The sequence below is a fragment of the Lycium barbarum genome, chromosome 3, assembly GCF_019175385.1.
Source record: "Lycium barbarum isolate Lr01 chromosome 3, ASM1917538v2, whole genome shotgun sequence".
Taxonomy (NCBI): Eukaryota; Viridiplantae; Streptophyta; class Magnoliopsida; order Solanales; family Solanaceae; genus Lycium; species Lycium barbarum.
Window position 1 is genome coordinate 174,053 of NC_083339.1, and position 24,325 is coordinate 198,377.

The following is a 24,325-nucleotide window of genomic DNA, read 5'->3' on the forward strand; positions in this document are numbered from 1 at the left end:
ATGTGTTATTTTCTCATTCTAATTGTCTTGTACTTTTTCTCCCTATATTATAAATTACATTATATACTATTTCATTTTTCACAATATCTATTTAACTTGTTGCAAACACCTATACTACACAAGTTCTCCTAATATCTCATTTGGGTACATAGATAGTATTATTTGTAAATTAAAATGTAATAATTGCATCAAAATACAAAATATGAACTTTTATATGTAATTTTAATTTGTCTTTTAATAGTTACATTTTAAAATATGTTTAGATATGAATTCTTTTCCTTTATTTCTAAAAATATTTTCAAAGAATGATTTTTGTTAGCTTTGAAGATGAGTGTTTCAAATTTGATGGTTTTGATAAGTTTTTCAAGTAATTTTTTTTCTCATTCACAAAACGTCAAATATTTTTCAAATAAAATGCATATCCAAATACGATTCTTAAATTTCAAACGTCATTTTTCAACTTCAATTTCAGACACTATTTCTTTTTAAATATAACTAAATTCATGTCCAAATGCTTACTTACTATTAGGAGAAGATATGGTACGGTATTTAAAATTTCAGTATGGTAATTTCGGTTACGGTTTCTAAAAATACTATACCATTACCGTACCCTTGGTTCGGTATATTTAAGTTTGGTTTCGGTATTTCACGGTATGATAAATCGGTAACCACAGTTTGTTCGACTTCGACTTACATATACTTATTTCGTAGAGAATTATGACTTCGGCTATTCAAGAAACGTCTCAATTATATCGTACTAACACCTCATACATGTAAAAGTATTCAAAAGAAAGTATAAGCAATCACATTCGTAAATGAATTACACAAAAAGACATTTCAATCAGTTAGTTTTGTAATAATACTAGTTTATATATTTGTTAGTATTATAATACTAATATATTTGGATTGTCTATGTAACTATAACTTTGGTAAGATATTCGGTATGTTGGTATTTTCTTTATAAATTTTGAATACCAAATTTTTTAAAAATGCATACCAATTAAATTTCGGAATGAACAAGAAAACAAAAAGGAAAAAATGCAATAGATTTAAAAAAAAAATTGAAATAATTGCGAAATTACACGTGGCTCGTTTATTTCACTGCCTATTAAATATTTAGTTCTCTATGCCACGTCAGCATGTAGGGTGACATTTATTACACTTTAAAATAGTTTAGGGGGTAATAGGATCCCAATAAAAATAAGATATGTCGCAGCAACTTAGGACAAAGTTCGGATACTAGTGCCTCATCCCATTATTAACCTAATACTAAATTAGAAAAACCTTGATTGTGTATATAACCCGACCCAAATGCAAGCCCGCTCTGCTATTCGACCTATATAGAGCATAATACGCTATTGACCACTTTCACCATTATTTCAAAATTTCTTCACTGAAAAACCCCTCTTTTTCTTCTAAAGAGTAAAATAATAGTAGTATTAGTGTAAGCAGAGATGTGGCCGAGTGCAGAAGGTGGGCCACCAGAGGTAACTCTAGAAACTTCCATGGGTTCCATTACACTTGAGGTACTACTTTACTCTTCTTCTTCTTTTTGTTATTTTTTCAAAGTTAGGAGTTTTTTAGGTAATGAGGAAAAAATTGAAATTTGTAATTTCTTCAGATGTATTACAAGCATGCCCCAAGAACGTGCCGGAATTTCATAGAGCTTGCTCGAAGAGGCTATTATGATAATGTCAAGTTTCACAGAATTATTAAGGTTTCGCTTTTTCTCATCTCGTACTAGTTTTGAGTCTTTATTTATGTTGTTTTTTCATTTTTTTTTTTTGGGGGTTTCTCGGTTTGTGGTTTAGGATTTTATTGTTCAAGGTGGAGACCCCACTGGTACCGGAAGAGGCGGAGAATCTATCTATGGGTATGTAAACACCTAAATGTTGTCAATAATACTAAATGTGTATCTCATTGACTTCAAATTGCATTTAATTTTCACCACCGCTTTTACTTGTGCATTTGTCAAACCGTTTTTTTTGTTTTGTAAACGTTTTCTTGAGCCGAGGGTCTATCGGAAATAAACTCTCTACCCCACAAGGAAGGGGTAAGGTCTGTGTACACCCCACCCTCCCCAGACCGCACCATGTGGGATCATATAGGGTATGTTGTTGTTGATAGGGGAAGGTCAAGTGGCGCAAGAGGTAGATAATATAAATAGTTCTTGTTGAAGAGCAAGTTACGTGGAAACCAATCTAGTTAGTCTTGGGGATCAAAACATTTTCTGTTCTTTCCTGAATGAGGTATGTTTTGAAGGGGAGCCTTGGCGTAACCGGTAAAGTTGCTGTCATGTGAACAGGAGGTCACGGGTTCGAGCCGTGGAAACAGCCTCTTGCAGAAATGCAAGGTAAGGCTGCGTACAATAGACCCTTGTGGTCCGGCCCTTCCCTGGACCCCGCGCATAGCGGGAGCTTAGTGCACCGGACTGCCCTTTTCCTGAATGAGGTATGTTTTGTTTACTTTTCTGTTGTGGGAAACTGGCTATGCCTGCTGTTGTTCACTAGCTCATTCCTCTTTATTCTGCCCTTCTACTCATTCTTAGTTCATTCATCTAAAAGATTTATCCTTTGGCTTCTTTAATTGTTCTTTTTCTGGGATGTGGATGATGGTGTTTAATTCATCTTACTTTATCCAAGAATTAGAAAGGAAACTAGTGGAAATGAACTTTATTGCTCTTGTGAGGCAGCATGCCATCTATTTGGTATTCACGTGCTGGAAAACACTACTGCCTATTGCCGTCTGTCCAATATCTCAAAAAGCATTCATATATGCATGTCTGAATCTTCTAGTATAGAGAGAGTGTTTCATAAATAAAATATTAAAACGCAATAACTTAAATTGGCATCAATTTCATAAATAGTTTGATTTTGTATCAAATATATCTTTAGGATCTGCTTAATTCATACATTTCTAAATTATTGATATTAAAAAACTTATAAGTTGAATTTACATAAATGGTACGACAACACTAAGACATCGCATTGGAAATTACTAAGTGTGCAATATCTAAATCATTTATGAAGGTCATGTTGCTAGTGTTGCTGTACTTTTATGTGGTAGAGCCAGTGGGCTAGCCTCCTCTGCTCATCTTCCACCTATTTAGTAATATTAGTTAGTAGTACTTTTAGTTAGTATCTACATGATATCTACATCAGTTACATACTATTTTGTGCCACTAAAACTTAAAGGTAGGTTCTACTAAGTGGTTGTGAGACCGACCTTGTTGTACAGGGCAGAGTGTTGGGCAGTCAAGAGCTCTCACATCCAAAAGATGAAAGTTGCGAAAATGAGAATGTTGCGATGGATGTGTGGGCACACCAGGCGAGATAGGATTAGGAATGAAAATATCCGGGATAAGGTTAGAGCAGCATCAGTGGAGGACAAGATGAGGGAAGCGAGGCTGAAATGGTTTGGGCATGTGAGGAGGAGAGGCACAGATGCTCCAGTGCGGAGGTGTGAGAGGTTAGCTATGGATGGTTTCAAAAGAGGTCGGGGTAGGCCGAAAAAGTATTGGGGAGAGGTGCTGAGACAGGACATGGCGCAGGTTCAGCTTACCGAGGACATGACCCTAGATAGGAGGTTTTGGAGGACTCATATTAGGGTAGAAGGCTAGTAGGTAGTCGTTTCGATCTATAGTCTATTGCCCTTTGTTTCTTGCTACTATATGTGGTTTCTTGTACTTTGATTATCTTATTTATTTGTGGTAGCTACTGTTCCCTTTTTTTTTTCAGACTGCTTTATTGACTTATTCGCTTTCTTTAGTTTCATTTGCATTCTGCTTTGAACTGCTTGTGCTTATCTAACCTTTCTCGTTGTGATTTCTCTTGAGCCGAGGGTCTTTCGAAAACAGCCTCCCTGTCTTCGAGATAGGGGTATGGTCTGCGTACACTTTACCCTCCTCAGACCTCACATTGTGGGATTTCATTGGGTATGTTGTTGTTGTTGTTGTTTCTTTTCAATCTTGCTTTGATTTCACTCCTTTTGAGCCGAGGGTCTATCGGAAACAAAGCTAGGGGTAAGGTTTGCGTACAACTTACCCTATCCAGTCCCCAAATGTTGGATTACACTAGGTATGTTGTTGTTTACAAAGGTCATGTTGCATCCAACGCTAGCAAAGATGCATTTATGCTTAAGACTGTATTTATTGGTAGGTTTACCTTTAAAAATTCTATTGTTTCTTTCAACCCAAAATCCAAATTGCCCACCAAATTACCATGGGAGTAATGCCCCAAAGCTTGTATGTCTTCTTATTGAGACTTCCTTAGCCACAAACCAAGAAAAACAAAAAACCTTCAAGTGCTTGTTGTGCCAAATCTTCCTCCAAAGATCAATGTTGGAAGAAGTCAATGACATGTAGACAACTTAGTAAATTCTTAAGTTGCTCGGACTCGGGTGCGGGTGTCCGACACGAGTGCGGATCCAAAACTCGTATCCTTCATGATCTAAATTTTAAGATTCTGGGATATGGATCTAGGTGCAGATACGGGTGCGGGGATTCGGCAAAACAACAACATACCCAATGTAATCCCACAAATCTAAAAATATTGCTAGAAAATATGCACTATTATGAGACATTATGTAGAAAATTTACATGTAGCTTGTGCCTTGTAGAGTGTAGTAACTCAGTCTTTTATTCTCAAGTTGTAGGCAGGCATGTAGACACTCTCCAAAATGGCATGATTTTCATCCATTTTCCTACAACTCACACAACAAAGTATTAAACAAGATATTTTAAGATTTTGGAAATATAACAAATAAAAGTAAGGAAAGAGTTAGAGATGTAAAACAAATCAAACATACCTTTAGAAGTTACAAATTTGAAATAATTTGCTATTCAAATTAAGTTAGTCAAATGACCACCAAAAAGTCATATTCTCCATAATTTAAAATATACATTGAAGGTGTTTGTCGAAGGATGAGCCTTTCTCCAAAATTCAAAATATTCACTGAAGGCTCATGTGTGTTAGAGCACCTTCAATGTAGAAAAAAGTACTTTCTCGGATTCTCCGTAATTTAAAATATACATTGAAGGTGTTTCTCAAAGGATGAGCCTTTCTCCAAAATCCAAAATATTCACTGAAGGCTTATGTGTGTTTGAGCACCTTTAGTGTAGAAAAAAGTACTTTCTCGGATTCTCTGTAATTTAAAATATACATTGAAGGTTTTCCTCAAAGGATGAGCCTTTCTCCAAAATTCAAAATATTCATTGAAGGCTCATGTGTGTTAGAGCACCTTCAGTGTAAATACATTTCCACTGACCGGTTCTTTTTTGACGTGAAAGTTGCACACTGAAGTGCAGCACGAGCCATGCGTTTTTTGCCATTTTAGCTATGGAAATCCCGACAAACCCTTTTATTGGATTTGTCCTTCAATCAGTACCATTTGGATAAAAAAATTCGATACAATTGGTTCCGTACACTTAAAAATGTATTCAATACTCTGCCACCATTCATCATATTCATCTCAGGAGATTTTGTTCAATTGCTTTATCTCTCATGATTCTTCCTTTCGTTATCCATCACTATTTTTTCCAATGATGACTTTACTTTATGAATACCAGAAGTCATGGGAAGCAAACCTTGTTTTTGCAACTTTCAACAAAGATAAATTCGAGTGCTTTTGGAAAAGGCATTCTCCCTGACATGATTCACCACAAAATTCTTTAAAGCTACTGGCTTCATCAATTAAGTTTAATATCCATCAACAATTTATAAAGTAAGTTGACTTTTTTGAAGGCTGACACATAATTTTCAACGCAAGATTTAAACATTGAACGGCACATGTGTCCAAAATATGTGTAGAAAAGTTTGCTCAACAATGGAACCGAGAAACTTCATATTACCTGCATTATAATAATCGCTTGAACAACTTTTTTTGCATTGACATCTTCAGTGACTTTAATAAACAACTGAGCTATATATTCACCCTCAACAATCCCACTTGAATTGATTGATTTCAAGAATGTTGGTCCGCCACTAGATGCTTCCATTATATTTATCAACGGTCGCCTTTTAATATTAGACCATCCATCCGACTAAGTTGACAATCCTTTTCTTTTCCATGTATCTCTAATAGGTTGTAATTTTCTTTCTTTATGAGTCATTTCTTGGGCCAAAAGAGTTGTTCTTAACGTATAATAAGATGGCGGAACATAATAAGGTATATGATTCGCTGCCAAAAACTCCGAATACTTTATAAGTAAGGAGAATTTGCAAGGTTAAATAATAAATATAGTGTAGAACATACGAGCCGCCAACTTGTCAGCAGTGTTTCTGTTACAAATGCTAAAAGATTTCTGCGTGTTCTAACTTTTGTTCCTTTTTTTTGGGGGGGGGGGGGGGGGCTGTGAAAATATGAGCCTCCTGCTAGAGATACATAATCTGCCTTTCTTCTTGCATACAGTTGTGCTGTTGGTTTTTTCTTTTTCAGCTTCTTCATTGCCCATCCTCAATGTTGCACATATTTCGTTGTCGATGTCTTTGCATATTGCAACCCATGACTAGAGAACTTTAAGAGATGCACTTTAATTTTAGAGTATGAACCCGTAACTCTTTATTGCAAAAATCACAAGACCACACCATTATGAGCAACTAAGAGAACCTTAACATGATTCCATAACGGTTCGTCATCAATATCTGAGATTGATACATAATATGATAGTGTGACGAGATCGATCACACTCTGTTTCCACACTATCATAATATGGATCTCGTTTTATTAGATCATTTGATATTTCCTATCAATACAAGTTCCGAACACTGTAATTATATATTTATTGGAAACTAACGATTGACTTTATCTAATAATTTAACCAATAACAAGATATATACACTATCATAATAGGGACCCCGTTTTGTTAGATCATTTGATTCTTCCTATAGTTCTGAACTATCGAAATACTTGAAAAGTGATATTTCCTATCAATACAAGTTCCGAACACTGTAATTATATATTTATTGGAAACTAACGATTGACTTTATCTAACTAATTTAACCGATAACAAGATATATACACTATCATAATAGGGACCCCGTTTTGTTAGATCATTTGATTCTTCCTATAGTTCTGAACTATCGAAATACTTGAAAAGCAATTATATATTTAATTGAAACTAACAATTAACTTTATGATACTAATTTAATTGATAACAAGATATATACACTATCATATGTAATTAAACAACAGTTAAGGTTATATGATTTTGGGGTTTGAGTTCTGGGGTTTGAATAATAATTATATTTTCTTTAGAACTAAAAAATATTTTAAAATTAAAAATAATAAAATAACGTGGGTACACATCTCGTTTAATGCTATGTTGTACTATGTCTAAGAAATGTCTTCCGGGGGCGTCAAAAGCAAATTTCTTGCTCAAAAAGTCTAAATTATCATCACAGAGTGCACACTTTGTCAGCAAAAGGTCTTTTCTCTCCCAACTTTTCCTCCAAAGACCAAGAATAGAGACAACTATACCATTCTTTCTCTCCGCTTGTCTGTTCTGTAGGGAAAAAAATTCAGAACTTATTCATCCAATATCCCATTAAATGGCATAATCAACGGCTGAAAAACAAAAAGGAAAGGGTATTTCGAGACGAACAAAAAGTGTTGCATCAAATTTTGATGACAAACCTTTATGGAATCATGTTAAGGTTCTTTTAGTTGCTCCTAATGGTGTGGTCTTGTAATTTATACAATAAAAGAGTTACGGGTTCATATTCTAAAGTTAAAGCGCATCTTTTAAAGCTCTTTGGTCATGAGTTGTAATATGCAAAAGAATTAGCCATGAAATATGTGCAACATTGAAGATGAAGAAGCTGAAAAGACAACAAAACAACGAGATGCAAGAAAAAAGACAGATTATGTATCTCTACCAGAAAGCTCATATTTATTATAGATGAAAAAAAAGGTTCAAATGTTAGAGCACAACAGAAATCTTTTAGCATTTGTAATAGAAACACGGCTGACAAGTTGGCGGCTTGTATGTTCTACGCATCAGGTTTATCATTTAACCTTGCAAATTCTCCCTACTTTAGAAAGTGTTCGGAATTCTTGGCAACGAATCCTATATGTGGTTGTGTTCCGCCAATTTTTAATAGATTAAGAACAACTCTTTTGGCCCAAGAAAAGGCTCATATAGATAGAAAATTACAACCTATTAGAGATACACAGGCAAAAAAAAAAAGGATTGTCAATTTGTTCGGATAGATGGTCTGTTATGAAAGGCGACCACTGATAAATATAATGGGAGCATCTAGTGCCAGATTAATATTCTTGAAATCAGTCAATTCAAGTGGGACTGTCAAGGATGGTGAATATATAGCTCATTTGTTTATCAAAGCCATAGAAGATGTTGATGCAAAAAATGTTGTTCAAGTGATCACTGATAATGTAGGTAATATGAAGCTTGCCGGTTCTATTGTTGAACAAACTTTTCGTTATTGTTTTTTGAGCATCATGTGTCGTTCATTGTTTAAATCTTGCATTGAAAAGTATGTGTCAACCTGCAGAAAAATCAACTCACTTTATAAATTGTAGATGAATATTAAACTTGATTAACACTTTATAAATTGTAAATGAATATTAAACTTGATGGGTGGAGTCAGGGGCGGAGCTACAGGGGTGCGAGAGGTGGCAACCGAACCCCCTTCGTCGGAAAATTGCACTATATATATACTGCGAATTTTTTTATTCATGTACAAATATTATTTTTGCATCCCCTTAACAAATGGAGATTGTGGATCAGTGGATAAGGCGCCTGTGATTGAGCTCGCGGTCGCGGGTTCGATTCTCAGCAATGACACATTTTTTTACTTTTTTCATCCAGTCGGCCAGTCCCTTAAAAAAAACGACGTCACTTTATTTATTATTATTAAAAAAAACGTGGGCCATTTGGCTGGGATATAAAATCCCTAATTTCAAAAGTGTTAACATTGTTCATTTGTTCTACTGACTACTGCGCCTCCAACTCTGTCATTTCTTCTTGGTCCATGGCTTCCAAATCCAATTCCAAGGTATTTCTTTTTTTTCCCTTTTTTTTTTTTTTTAATCATACTCAAAATCACAATAAATCCATTATTGTTTCTTGTTAATCAACCCATTTTGTGAAATGGGTAGCTGACCCATTTTCCATCCATGAACCCCAAGCCTTGATTGTTTTAATTTTTAAATGTTGTTTGTTTGCAAAATTGGTCTTCTAGATATTTATTTTTAGCTAATAAAAGAATCAAAGTGTAGATTTTTATTTAGTAATCAATTCCCTTTTATGTGTGTTAGATTGTGGTTAAGTTGTTTTCTTGCTTATTGAGACATTTGGTAGAGTTTTTGAAATGGGATATGCTTAAGGAGTTAAGGTTACTAATTGTTTTTTGCTGTATTGCTATATACAAGATTGAGTTTTTATTCTCACAGTTAGATGTTCTTAAATAGGCTTTATTTTATTGGCTTTTAAGATTGACATTGTGTCTTTAATTCTAACTAATTTTTTTATTATAATTCAGTCTCAAAAGTCAGTGAAGAATTATTTTACCAAAGTTCCAAAATCCAGTTTGGACTCTCATGATCAACCTAATCTAGAAGAAAATGTCAACCACTCAGAAGTACCATTGCTTTCTTCTCAGGAATTTGATTTGAATTCTTTAAAGCATGATCCGGGTGAAAGAATTCAAATCTTGGACTTTCATCCAAATCATCGTGATGTCATTCGAAGAGAATACCTTAGGAGAGGTCCTTGTCAACCTCGGCTTAAAGAGTATCCTAAAACAAAAGTTTCTAGAGACATGCGTCGTTTTAATCCTCAGTGGTTTAGTGAGTATTCTAATTGGTTAGAGTATAGTGAAAGTAAAGATGCAGTCTTTTGTTTGAATTGCTATCTATTTGCAAACGATAATATTCATCAAGGAGGGGGTGATGTATTTTCGGCCATAGGGTTTAGGAGTTGGCAAAAAAAGAAGTCTTAAAAAACATGTTGGTGGCGGAAATAGCATTCATAATCAGGCAAGAAAGAATTGTGAAGATCTAGTGCGACAAGAACAATCTATTCAATCTGCACTAGTGAGGCAAGATTCTCAATTTAAGCATGAGTATTGGCTCCGCTTAACTGCTTCAGTTGATGTTGTAAGGCTTCTTTTGAATCAAGGATTGGCATTTCGGGGTCATGATGAATCTAAATGATCACTTAGCAGAGGTAATTTTCTTGAAATTCTTTCATGGTATTCTGAAAGGTGTGATAACATTAAAGATTTTGTATTGAAACATGCTTCACAAAATGATCTGATGACTTCTCCAATGATTCAAAAAGAAATTGTGACTGCATGCAAAATTGAAACAATTAAGGCTATCATAGAAGAATTAAATGGTGATTACTTTGCCTTGTTGGTTGATGAATCTTTTGATGTATCGCGCAAGGGGCAAATGGCCGTTGTTTTACGATATGTTGATAGAATGGGATTTGTGATGGAGCGACTTATCGACATTATTCATGTTCAAGATACTTGTGCATCATCTCTAAAAGAAGCAATTGTTAATTTACTTGCTCAACATTCCTTGAGTCTTTCTTATGTACGTGGACAATGTTATGATGGGGCAAGTAATATGCAAGGTAGAATCAATGGCCTTAAAATGTTGATTAAGCAAGAAAGTAGATCGGCTCATTCTGTTCATTGCTTTGCTCATCAACTTCAACTAAGTGTTGTTGCGGTTTCTAAAAAGTGTGTTGAAGTGGGGGAGCTTGTACTATTGGTTTCAAGTATTTTGAATATGTTGGGAGCTTCTTTTAAACGCATGGATGAATATCAAGAATCTCAAAAGAAAGAGTTCAAGAGGCATTAGATATGGGTGAACTTGAAACTGGTAGAGGCTTGCATCAAGAATTTGGTCTTACTAGAGCTTGTGATACTCGTTGGGGATACCACTACAAATCTTTTAGTAACTTTATTCTTATGTTTGGTTCAATTGTTGATGTACTTAATGATATTGTTGTTGATTCACATTGTCCAGATGAAAGCGCCAATGCAATGGGATTTCTCAGAGCATGTCAAACATTTGATGTTGCATTTGATGAGAGATATTTTAGCAATCACAGATGAGCTTAACAAATGCTTACAGAAAAAAGAGCAAGATATCGTAAATGTTGCATTTGTTAAGCATGGCATTTACGATATCTTGCTCTTTTTTCTGTAAGCATTTGTTAAGCTCATCAAAAGAAGCCTTACAACATCAACTGAAGCAGTTAAGCAGAGCCAATATTCATGCTTAAATTGAGAATCTTGCCTCACTAGTGCAGATTGAATAGATTGTTCCTGTCGCACTAGATCTTCACAATTCTTTCTTGCCTGATTATGAATGCTATTTCCACCACCAACATGTTTTTTAAGACTCTTCTTTTTTTGCCAACTCCTAAACCCTATGGCCGAAAATACATCACCCCCTCCTTGATGAATATTATCGTTTGCAAATAGATAGCAATTCAAATAAAAGACTGCATCTTTACTTTCACTATACTCTAACCAATTAGAATACTCACTAAACCACTGAGGATTAAAACGACGCATGTCTCTAGAAACTTTTGTTTTAGGATACTCTTTAAGCCGAGGTTGACAAGGACCTCTCCTAAGGTATTCTCTTCGAATGACATCACGATGATTTGGATGAAAGTCCAAGATTTGAGTTCTTTCACCCGGATCATGCTTTAAAGAATTCAAATCAAATTCCTGAGAAGAAAGCAATGGTACTTCTTAGTGGTTGACATTTTCTTCTAGATTAGGTTGATCATGAGAGTCCAAACTGGATTTTGGAACTTTGGTAAAATAATTCTTCACTGACTTTTGAGACTGAATTATAATAAAAAAAATTAGTTAGAATTAAAGACACAATGTCAATCTTAAAAGCCAATAAAATAAAGCCTATTTAAGAACATCTAACTGTGAGAATAAAAACTCAATCTTGTATATAGCAATACAGCAAAAAACAATTAGTAACCTTAACTCCTTAAGCATATCCCATTTCAAAAACTCTACCAAATGTCTCAATAAGCAAGAAAACAACTTAACCACAATCCAACACACATAAAAGGGAATTGATTACTAAATAAAAATCTACACTTTGATTCTTTTATTAGCTAAAAATAAATATCTAGAAGACCAATTTTGCAAACAAACAACATTTAAAAATTAAAACAATCAAGGCTTGGGGTTCATGGATGGAAAATGGGTCAGCTACCCATTTCACAAAATGGGTTGATTAACAAGAAACAATAATGGATTTATTGTGATTTTGAGTATGGTTAAAAAAAAAAAGAGGGAAAAAAAAGAAATACCTTGGATTTGGAAGCCATGGACCAAGAAGAAATGACAGAGTTGGAGGCGCAGTAGTCAGTAGAACAATGTTAACACTTTTGAAATTAGGGATTCTATATCCCAGCCAAATGGCCCACGTTTTTTTTAATAATAATAAATAAAGTGACGTCGTTTTTTTTTAAGGGACTGGATGAAAAAAGTAAAAAAATGTGTCATTGCCGAGAATCGAACCCGCGACCGCGGGCTCAATCACAGGCGCCTTATCCACTGATCCACAATCTCCATTTGTTAAGGGGATGCAAAAATAATATTTGTACATGAATAAAAAAATTCGCAGTATATATATAGTGCAATTTTCCGACGAAGGGGGTTCGGTTGCCACCCCTGTAGCTCCGCGCCTGCTTGTATTCCTCTTAGTGAAACTTGCCTTGCTCTTGCCACTGCATCCGTTGAAAGAACTTTTTCGGTAATGAAGTTTAGCAAGAATGACTTGTGGAGTCGAATGAATGAGAGTTATTTTAGTGGTTGCTTGGTGCCTTATGTAGAAAAAGATGTGTTTAATAGGATCTCTAATGATGTTATTATAAAAACATTTCAAGGAATGAAACCTCGTCGTGTACAGTTGTAGTAATATACTTGCACTTTCAATAGAGAATTGTGTTTGTTTTGATTTCTTCGCGTGTTTATTTTTTAATTTTCTTGAACCCCCTTATCAAATATTCTGGTTCCGCCCCTGGGTGGAGTGAGTAGCTTAAAGAATTGTGGTGAATCATGACATGGCACATGCCATTTTTGAATTGGGGGTTCTCGTTCTTGGATTTCTGCCATGGAATTGATTTTTTTTTTTGGGGTATGATTTGATGGCTATTTTTTGAGTTTGGGTTTCTAATTTCTTCGCCTTCTGCTCTGTGATAGAGCTGCATGCCATCTTTGTAGAAACCTTTGAATTGACATCTTAATGATATTAAGGCCGTTATAAATCTTAATAATTCAAATCTATTGAGATCCATTAAGTGGTTGTAAAATTAGAAAAAGAATGATTAAGATTCAGACCTAAAAAACAGACTTAATGACTGCAATCTGAATGATTAAAGATTAAGTGCAAACAAATGAGGCCTTAGGGAGTAATAATGTGTGATATTTCACACCTTTATAAATGGATCAGCAGCCCCTCGTTGCCACTTCAGTTGAACATTGAAGTTAATTCTTTTATTAAGTGACAAGAGAAATATTTTGGGGCCAACCCTTAGGACCTACTGCAGCTTACAGACTTGGGGATAATAGGCCCACCTCTCTACCCTTCTTCACTTAAATACCAGGTTCAGTGCGCATTGCTCAGCGCTCGTTCGTTGAACATTGAAGTATATGTTATTCTCAGATTGTGTTTGAAAAGCCAAGCAGAAAGTATTTTCCTTTGCATGGCTCCTATCTCTTGAAGTGTTATTATTCCAGCAGTTGCACTAACAATCTGGATTATCTTATGTATTTCATAATTCAATGTTAGTACATATGAATTGGCAATTGTGAAAAGTTATTTATACAGAACAAATCTAGCAAACTTGCTTAAAAATTAAAAAAGAAAGATAAAACGAGAGACGAAGTGAATTGAATGGGTAATCCGATGTGACTAAAGTTTGAGTCCGAAGCAGCACGCCAAGTACTTAGTTATGTTGCTGCTGACATACATCTGTTAGAGGCATAATAAAACCGGGGATCTTTTTCTGTTGTCAAACAATAGGGCTAACTATCTATTCAAGGTTGCTGCAAACAGACGTAAAATTTTCTACTACATGCTTAAGCTGTGGTCGTTTTGCGTGTAGTTTGTTATCTCCAAGCTCCTTCGAAAAAGATACTTCATTATCAAGAGATTGACGGTGAAGAGTTAATTGAGGCATCTAATAATAGTCATTTACTGTTATCGATTATCATTTATGGTCATACTAAAACTTGTCTGTTTGACATCCTGAAGAAGGAGATCATCTTTTTGCCTAATTCGCCTTTGAGTGACTTCTTAAGTTAACCTTGCAGCCAGAAGTTTGACGACGAGATAAACCCACAGTTAAAGCATACAGGAGCAGGTATCATATCCATGGCTAATGCTGGGCCAAATACAAATGGAAGTCAATTTTTCTTCACCTTGGCACCTGCACAGTCACTTGATGGTAAGTACACATTTCTAGGTTGTTTTCCATCAATTTGTGTGAATAGGCTTTTTATTATTGAAGGGGAGCCTTGGCGTAACTGGTAAAGTTGCTGCCATGTGACCAGGAGGTCACGGGTTCGAGCCGTGGAAACAGCCTCTTGCAGAAATGCAAGGTAAGGCTGCGTACAATAGACCCTTGTGGTCCGGCCCTTCCCCGGACCCCGCGCATAGCGGGAGCTTAGTGCACCGGGCTGCCCTTTTTTTTTTTTTTAGGCTTTTTATTGTTGACTCAGCTGGCTGTAGTGCATGTGCTGATTTATTTTTGGTACCTTGTTCCCTTAACAATGTTTTTCTGTTTTGTATATCAAAGAATAGAACTATAACTTATAACCGAACATGAAGCTAGATAAGGAACCATTTAAATGGTGAGTAAAAGGAGCTTGAAAATTCAGATGAACCCCATGTCAACATGTTTGAGCTAAGTTCATGGATAACTATCTATCCATGTATGTGAGGAGGCTCTTCAATAATGAGACGCTGGTCAATCTCTTTTAGCTTCTACTGAGGATGATAAATTCATAGCAAACCAAGCTGGAGGAAGAAATCTTCACTCCTTTTCTAAATTATGTCTTAAAATTCATGAGCTACCATATTAGGACAGCCTTAACATATTTGGTACATGAATCCGAGATCAATTCTTTTGACGGCATTCACATTTTCCTTTTTCCAGTTAGACAAACAAATTAGATTCTGCATTTGTGAGGATATATTTTTATTTCCTGAAAGCCATGCTTTTGAGTGCCATAGACACGGGCGGATTTACATTAGACCAAGCAGAGTCATACGACAGCGCTTCGTCGAAATCTTTTACTACTACGTAAATAATATGGAAATATATATAGATAAAGTAAAATGACACCACTTGACAGTTAGCACGTCTCAACTCACTGGTCGAGCGCCTCCGTCGTTCAGGATGGGAGTTCGAGCCCTAAGTAAAATGACACAACTTGACAGTTAGCCAGTCTTAACTCACTGGTCGAGTGCTTTGTCTCCTTCGTTCATATTTCTAAAATTTTGGACCCAAGTAACAGACTTGTTTGCAAAATAAAGGAAACCTAAAAGGGATCAAACCCCTAACTCTTGTTGGGTAAGTATAAACTAAACGGCTAAACCCCTGCATATGCAGATTGGCTTGTTCCATTATGTTGGTCTTTGAGTTTGTGGTAAGAAGGATCTAAAATGATAAGTACCATATATGCATTGATATTGTATTTTGGGTTTTATGAAACTACGCTTCTAGAAGAGCTAGCCAACTCATTGAGGTATAGGTGATTAACACTATTGAGTCCCACACCGTTCATTTAGGAATGGGAAGGCCTTCTTATATGGTCTTAGGCAATCCCCTTCCCCGATGAGCTAATTTTTGGGGTTGAGTTACGCCCAAGGTCTATTTATCATACTCTTTAGACGTGTGCTAATACCTTTTCTATATCAGTAGTTCACTTTTCTCTTTTTCATGCGTATGTAATTCTAATTTTTCTCTTGTCATTTATCTCCAAGAATCCAAGGCCATCTTGACATGACTTAAGTGGTACTTTGAAATTATAGAAAATATTGTTTAAGACATTGGTTTTATGCTGAATTTAATACTCTGCCCCAACTCTGTTGGTATGTCCCTCTAGTCCGCAATTAGCATAAGCATGGCTAGTACAGTTGTCATCTTTTTTTGTTTTTTTTGTTTGTAGTCTGTTCTTATGGTGAAGTGATAGCTGTTTAAGTGCAAGCTGATGAAGTTTGCATTCATGTGATATCAGGTAAACATACTATTTTTGGAAGAGTTTATCGAGGAATGGAAATTGTCAAGAGACTTGGCAGTGTACAAACTGATAATACTGACAGGTATTGTGCTTCCCTATCACATTTGTGTTTACATTAGCATGAGAATGTAAACACAAATGAAATTTTTGTTTAGAGGAAACATCAATAATGCAGGTTATCTTTGGTTAGAGAAAATGAAATTTGCAGAAAGTTTATAATTTTTTTTTTGATGAAGTAAGTGGTTGTATTGAAAAGCATCAAGTAGATGCAAGAAAGTTACAGAGAAAAAAGTAGGTGATAACTCCAGAACACAAAAAAAAAAATAAGTAAGATCTGGGAGTTAAAACCTATAGCAAAAATCAAGGCTGTTAAGCCATTGAGAGGGAACTAATGAAATCTAAAAGGGAAATTGCATCATTTACAGGGGAAAGATTGCTCCAGCTAAAAAGATACAGTAAGCTTTTAGATCTCAGGGAGCAGTTAGGAGTTGAAATCCCTTCATGACACCTGCTGTTTCTTTCCATCCAAATACACCAAAATATACAGGCTGGTACCATTTGCCAGATTTTCTCGATGGATCTATCCGCTTTCCATAGGCTCCAACTAGCAACTGCTTCTTTTAGGGTGAGTGGTGTTGACCAGCTAATACCAAAAACTGCACAATACATGGACCAAATGTTGTTGCCACAGGGCAATGTAAGAACAAGTGATTCACTGTCTCATCTGTAAGGTGGCACATGAAGCATCTACTAGCTATCTGAATACCCTTCTTCTTGAGATTGTCTTGAGTGAGAGTACCATTTAGAAGAGCTGTCCAAATGAAACATTTGACTTTTGGAGGGAGATTAGTCTTCCAGACCAGTTTCCAAGGCCAATGGTCAGTTAAAGCATTTGTCATGTTAAGTCTGCTGTAGCCTTCCTTGACTGTGTAGGATCCTTTGCTTGAACCATTCCATTTGAGACTGTCTGGGATGTGATGATTTACTGAGCAACCTTCTAGCAGACTGTACAAATTAGTGAGCTCACCTAACTCCCAATCTTGCAAATTCCTTCTGAAGTTTTAAGTCCCAAATGTTGCCTTCTCTATTGTTTGCGACTGTTGCATCCGGATCAGTAGCTATTAAGAAAAGCCTAGGATGGGACTCTTTCAATGGAAGATTGAGCAACCACCTCTCTTTCCAGAATTTAACCTTGTTACCATTCCCAATCCTGAAAGACACATCTTGGAAGAATTTATCCTTCAAATTGTTAATATGTTTCCAAGGCCCCACTCCATGTGGAGCTCTGGTTTTCTTGGTGCACCAATTATCTTGTCTCCCATATTTGGCACTGACCACCTCTTTCCATAAAGTTGATGTTCCTTGGTTGAATCTCCACCACCATTTCAAAAGTAGACTCTTGCTGTGTTTGCTTAAATCTCTTATGCCCAATCCTCCTTGATCCTTAGGCAGTATCACTTTTTCCCATTTAACTAAATGAAATTTATGCTCCTCACTGTTCCCTTCCCAAAGAAAGTTTCTCCTCAGTTTATCCAGTTTACTCAACACCTCAGAAGGCATTGGTATAAGGGACATCATATATGTAGGGATGCTGTCTAAAACACTATTAATGAGTGTTAATCTTCCTCCCATGGATAAGTACTGCATTTTCCAGTTCCCTAGCCTTTTCTCCATCTTTTCTATAACTCCATTCCATACTTCTTCTGCTTTGAATTTTGCTCCTAGAGGCAGACCTAGATAAGTTGTTGGAAAGGAGCCTATTTCACACGCCATTATATCTGCCAATTCATCCAGATTAGGCACTGCATTCACCGGATAAATCTTACTCTTCAACATATTGATATGGAGACCCGAGACGATTTCAAATAGCATGATAGTTAAGTTTAGATATTGCACTTGGATCTTTTCTGCCCCACAAAATATTAAAGTGTCATCTGCATAGAGCAGATGAGAGACACTGATAGAGTGATTTGGCCTGCTTTCCACTGATAGAGCAGATGAAAGTTTATAATTTTACCACTTTGTATGTAAATGTTCTGGTCAACTTGTCCTTGCAGTAGAAAAGGTTGAGAATACTTCCCTGTTATACATTTGAATGCATGTCATGTGTCGGGAAAAAACTTATTAGTGCATTTGAAGTTTGTTCCTATCTTTAATCATACTAATGAGTATGAAAGCTCTAATTCAGGTTCCATTTACCCTAATCTTTAATCATACCGATGAGTATGAAAGCTTTAATTCAGGTTCCATTTACCCTTACTATTTTCTTTTGATATCAATGCAGACCAATCCATGATGTGAAGATATTGAGGACTACAGTCAAAGATTGATATTCTGCGACTTCAAAAAACAATTTGTTACATTAACTAGAGCATGCAAGGGAAAGTTTCGTGATTCTGTTGTCATAACAGCCAGGATATATCCTCTTCGGCTCTTGATTCTGCTTTCTAAGTGAAAAAATGATCTAGCTCTGTATGTGGTTGATGTGGATACTAGTTTTCTGCAACTGAACCAAAATGATATTGGAGAATCAGAATTGCCTGAGAAGCCAAATAGAACTGTAGTGTTTCATGTTTTGTAAGCCTTACTCCAGAGAAAAGGAGAAGGGCGAAAACCAGTAGGTCCTCAAGAAGTATCTTTTTAATCCTCTTGCTATTTTTAGTGTCAATGGCACTCTTTCAACTGACCTTTTGATATCAAGAAGACACTTCCGTTAATTATCCAATTCAAATCCGGAAAAAGTAGTTTCGGGGGTGGTAAACTCATCATAGTTTAGGTGTGCAAGATGTTAATCAATCAAATCTTAGTCTTTCTTTTTATTTTTTCTGAATGTATTCTACCCCCCTTTTTTTTCCGCGTGGCTTTTTTTTCTTGTTTCTTTTTCCTTTTTGTTTTGTTAAATTAATTAAAAGCTCTCTATTATGTTTTGTTTAATTATAAAAGCCGCTAATGATGTGAAAGAGACGAAGGCCATTTCTATTCAACCTCATCCGCACTGGCCGTGTAATATGCATCAAAATTTCCTAGAACCATGAATTTCTGTTTTGGGATCCCGAAACGCCGAATATATCGGCGTTATCATGACCAAGTAATGAGTATCGGTCACAAGGATGTTGGCAATGGACCAGTCAACCCCGGAAAATCCGTGTGTTAGTATACACATAAAATTTCCTAAAATCATAAATTATTGTTTTAGGACCTGAAACGCCAAATAAAGCGACATTAATCACGACCAAGCAATGAGTATCGGTCACTTGGTTGTTTGTTATGGACCAATCAAGTTTTAGGTCGATCGGAGTTTGTCAATAAAATTCTAAAAATTTATGTACTACTGCGCATTGAAATCTCCCATTACCATGAATTCGTGTTTTAGAATCCCGAAATCTCAAATAAAGCGACTAATCACGATCAAGCAATGAGTATCGGTCACCTAGCTATTGGCGATGGACCAATCAAGTTTTAGGACGATCGGAGTTCGTCAATAAAATTTGAAAATCCATAATACACATTGAAATCTCCTGTAACCATGAATTCATGTTTTAGGATCACGATACCCAAAATAAAGCGACGTTAATCACGACAAAGCAATGAGTATCGGTCACCTTACTATAGGCGATAGACTAGTCAAGTTTTAGGTAGATCGGAGTCTGTCTATAAAATTCCGAAAAATCCATGTACTAATACACGTCGAAATCTCCTATTACCATGAATTCGTGCTTTCGAACCCTGAAACCCCAAATAAAGCGACATTAATCATGACCAAGCAATGAGTATCGGTCACTAGGCTAGTGGCGATGGACCAGTCAAGCTTTAGATCGATTGGATGCAGTCAATAAACTTCCAAAAAATCCATGTACTAATACTCATTTGCTTGGTGCCAATACTAATAGCTTCGTTATGACTGACCTTGCTTATTTTGCGTTTCTAGGACACGAAATAGAAATTCGAGATCATCTCACCTTTCAGTTTGTGTTAGTCCATAGATATTACAAAAACGATTGACCGACTCCGTTAAAACCTAAACTTGATGGAAATGGTTTGGTGAACAGTACTGATAGCCTCGTCATGAGTGGCGTCACGTTTTTAGTGTTTCTGAGTTATGAAATAGAAATTCGAGATCATCTCAGCTTTTACTATGTGTTAGTTAATGAATTTTTCAATAAAAAGTCGACAGACTTCGTTTAGACCCAAATTTGGTTTGAATGGCCTGGTGGCTAATACTAATAGCTTTTTCATGACTAACATAGCTTTTTTTTTTTGCGTTTCTCGGTCGAGAAATAGAAATTCGAGATCATCTCAGCTTTCAGTGAGTGTTAGTCCATGGATTTTTCAATAAAAAGTCGACCGGCTCCGTTTAGACTCAAAATTGGTTAAAATGACCACGTGACCATTACTAATAGCTTCGTTATGACTGACCTTGCTTATTCTACGTTTCTGGGACACGAAACAGAAATTCGAGATCATCTCCCCTTTCGGTGTGTGTTAGTCCATAGATAGTTCAAAAACGATCGATCGACTCCGTTCAGACCCAAACTTGATGGAAATGGTCTGGTGAACAGTATAATAGCTTCGTCATGAGTGACGTCACATTTTTAGTGTTTCTGATTTACAAAATAGAAATTTGAGATCATCTCAGCAATGAGTATGTGTTAGTCCATGAAATTTTCAATAAAAAGTCGACCGACTCCGTTTAGACCCAAATTTGGTTCGAATGACCTGGTGGCCAATACTAATAGCTTCTTCATGACCCAATAGATTTTTTGCATTTCTCGATCCAGAAATAGAAATTCGAAATCATCTCGGCTTTCGGTAAGTGTTTGTCCATGGATTTTTCAATAAAAAGTCGACCGGCTCCGTTTAGACCCAAAATTGGCTGAAATGACCAGGTGACCAATACTAGTATCTTCGTTGTGACTGACCATTCTTATTTTGCGTTTCTAGGACACGAAATAGAAATTCGAGAACATCTCCCCTTTCGGTGTGTGTTAGTCCATAGATATTTCAAAAACGACCGACCGACTCCGTTCAGACGCAAACTTGATGGAAATGGTCTGGTGACCAGTACTAACAGCTTCGTCATGAGTGACGTCGCGTTTTTAGTGTTTCTGAGTTACAAAATAGAAATTCGAGATCATCTCAGCTTTGAGTATGTGTTAGTCCATGGAATTTTCAATAAAAAGTCGACCGGCTCCGTTTAGACCCAAACTTGATGGAAATGGTCTGGTGACCAGTACTAATAGTTCGTTATGAGTGACGTCGCGTTTTTAGTGTTTCTGAGTTACGAAATAAAAATTCGAGATCATCTCAGCTTTGAGTGTGTGTTAGTCCATGGAATTTTCAATAAAAAGTCGACCGGCTCCGTTTAAACCAGAATTTGGTTCGAGTGGCCTGGTGGCCAATACTAATAGCTTCTTCATGATTGACATAGTTTTTTTTTTGCGTTTCTCGGTCCAGAAATAGAAATTCGAAATCATCTCAACCTTCGGTGAGTGTTAGTCCATGGATTTTTCAATAAAAAGTCGACCGGCTCTGTTTAGACCCAAAATTGGTTGGAATGACCAAGTCACCAATACTAATAGCTTCGTTATGACTGACCTTTATTATTCTGCATTTCTGGGACATGAAACAGAAATTCGAGATCATGCCCCCTTACGATGTGTGTTAGGTCACAAATATTTCAAAAACGATCGACCGACTCTGTTCAGGCCCAAGCATGATGGAAATGGTCTGGTGACCAGTACTAATAGCTTCGTCATGAATGACGTCATGGTTTTAGTGTTTTTGAGTTTCGAAATAGAAGTTCGAGATCATTTCAGCTTTGAGTATGTGTTAGTCCATGAAATTTTCAATAAAAAGTCGACCGGCTCCGTTTAGACCCAAATTTGGTTCGAATGGCCTGGTGGATAATACTAACAGCTTCTTCATGAAAAAATAGTTTTTTTTTTGCATTTCTCGATCCAGAAATAGAAATTTGAAATCATCTCAGCTTTCGGTGAGTGTTAGTCCATGAATTTTTCAATAAAAAGTCGATCGGCTCCATATAGACCCAAAATTGGTTGAAATGAACAGGTGACCAATACTAATATCTTTGTTATGACTGCCCTTGCTTATTCTGCATTTCTAGGACACGAAACAGAAATTCAAGATCATCTCCCCTTTCGGTGTGTGTTAGTCCATAGATATTTCAAAAACGATTGACCGACTCCGTTCAGACCTAAATTTGGTGGAAATGGTCTGGCGACCAGTACTAATAATTTCGTCATGAGTGACATCGCGTTTGTAGTGTTTCTGAGTTACGAATTAGAAATTCGAAATCATATGAGCTTTTAGTATGTGTTAGTCAATGGATTTTTAATAAAAAGTCGACCGGCTCCGTTTAGACCCAAATTTGGTTCAAATGGCCTGGTGGCCAATACTAATAGCTTCTTCTTGATTGACATAGCTTTTTTTGCGTTTCTCGGTCCAGAAATAGAAATTCGAGATTATCTCAGCTTCCGGTGAGTGTTAGTCCTTGAATTTTTCAATAAAAAGTCGACTGGCTCCGTTTAGACTCAAAATTGGTTAAAATGACTAGGTGACCAATACTAATAGCTTCATTATGACTGACCTTGCTTATTCTGCATTTCTGGGACACGAAACATAAATTTGAGATTATCTCCCTTTTCAGTATGTGTTAGTCCATGGATTTTTTAATAAAAAGTCGATCGGTTTCGTTTAGACCCAAATTTGGCTCGAATGGCATGGTAGCCAATACTAATAGCTTCTTCATGGCTGACATAGCTTTTTTTTTTTTGCTTTTCTCGATCCAGAAATAGAAACACGAGATCATCTCAACTTTCAGTGAGTGTTAGTCCATGAAATTTTCAATAAAAACTCAATCGGCTTCGCTTAGACCCAAAATTGGTTGAAATGACCAGGTGTCCAATACTAATAGCTTCGTTATGACTGACCTTGCTTATTCTGCGTTTCTGGGACACGAAATCGAAATTCGAGATCATCTCCCCTTTCGGTATGTGTTAGTCCATAGATATTTCAAAAATGATCGACCGACTCCATTTAGACCCAAATATGATGGAAATGGACTGGTGACCAGCACTAATAGCTTCATCATGAGTGACGTCGCGTTTTTTGTGTTTCTGAGTTACGAAATAGAAATTTGAGATCATCTCAGCTTTTAGTATGCCTTAGTCCATGGATTTTTTTAATAAAAAGTCGATCGATTCCGTTTAGACCCAAATTTGGTTCAAATGGTCTGGTGGCCAATACTAATAGCTTTTTCATGACTGGCATAGCTTTTTTTGCGAACCCGAAATGCCAAATAAAGCAACGTTAATAACGACCAAGCAATGAGTATTGGTCACCAGGTTGTTTGGGATGGACCAATCAAGTTTTAGTTCGATCAGAGTCCGTCAATAAAATTCAGAAAAATCCATGTACTAATTCACATTGAAATCTCCTCTAATTATGGATTCGTGTTTCAGGACCCCGAAATGCCAAATAAAGCGACGTTAATCATGACCAAGCAATGAGTATCGGTCACCAACCAGTGACGAGGACAATTCAAGTTTTAGGTAGATCGGTGTCCGTCAATAAAATTCTTAAAAATCCATGTACACAGATCGAAATTTCCTATGATCACGATCTCGTGTTTTAAGACCCAGAAACGTCAAATAAAGCAACGTTAATCACAACCAAGCAATGAGTATCGGTCACCAAGTTGCTTGCCATAGACCAGTCAAGTTTTAGGTTGATTAGAACCCGTCAATAAAATTTCAAGAAATCCATGTACTAGTATATAGTAGATTTAATTCAAGAAAATGAGTGAACATAATCCTTTATAATGCGAATAGAAGAAATCAAAAAAATTGTGTTAAACAATTGATCGTTCATCACTTGTTTGCCACCGAGGATTTGACAGGGAAAATGTATGAACAAGCACATTTTCTTTTATAGTGTAGAATGAGAAGATAATGGGGGTTCACACTTCAAATGTGCAAGCTCTTTGGAGATTAAACAAAACAAGTACAAAAGCTTCCACAACATCTTTGCTTAGACACACGCATGTTGAA

General features: G+C 36.3%; 1 protein-coding gene across 1 annotated transcript; it reads left to right on the forward strand.

Moving 5' to 3' along the window:
• Window positions 1-1,353: 1,353 nt before the first annotated feature.
• Window positions 1,354-18,973, forward strand: LOC132629796 (peptidyl-prolyl cis-trans isomerase CYP18-2). The gene is made up of 6 exons (XM_060345151.1): window positions 1,354-1,526; window positions 1,622-1,717; window positions 1,812-1,873; window positions 14,325-14,458; window positions 16,254-16,338; window positions 18,541-18,973. The coding sequence occupies exons 1-6, from the start codon at window positions 1,455-1,457 to the stop codon at window positions 18,584-18,586; spliced, it is 495 nt and encodes a 164-aa protein (XP_060201134.1). The 5' UTR covers window positions 1,354-1,454; the 3' UTR covers window positions 18,587-18,973.
• The last annotated feature ends 5,352 nt before the right edge of the window (window positions 18,974-24,325 follow it).

What these genes read in the sequence shown, in the direction of transcription:
- LOC132629796 (XM_060345151.1), top strand. Translation starts at nt 1,455, where the DNA reads ATGTGGCCGAGTGCAGAAGGTGGGCCACCAGAGGTAACTCTAGAAACT. An exon ending in TGGGTTCCATTACACTTGAG is followed by an intron (nt 1,527 to 1,621) that starts GTACTACTTTAC and finishes TAATTTCTTCAG; the next exon opens with ATGTATTACAAGCATGCCCC. An exon ending in GGCGGAGAATCTATCTATGG is followed by an intron (nt 1,874 to 14,324) that starts GTATGTAAACAC and finishes TTAACCTTGCAG; the next exon opens with CCAGAAGTTTGACGACGAGA.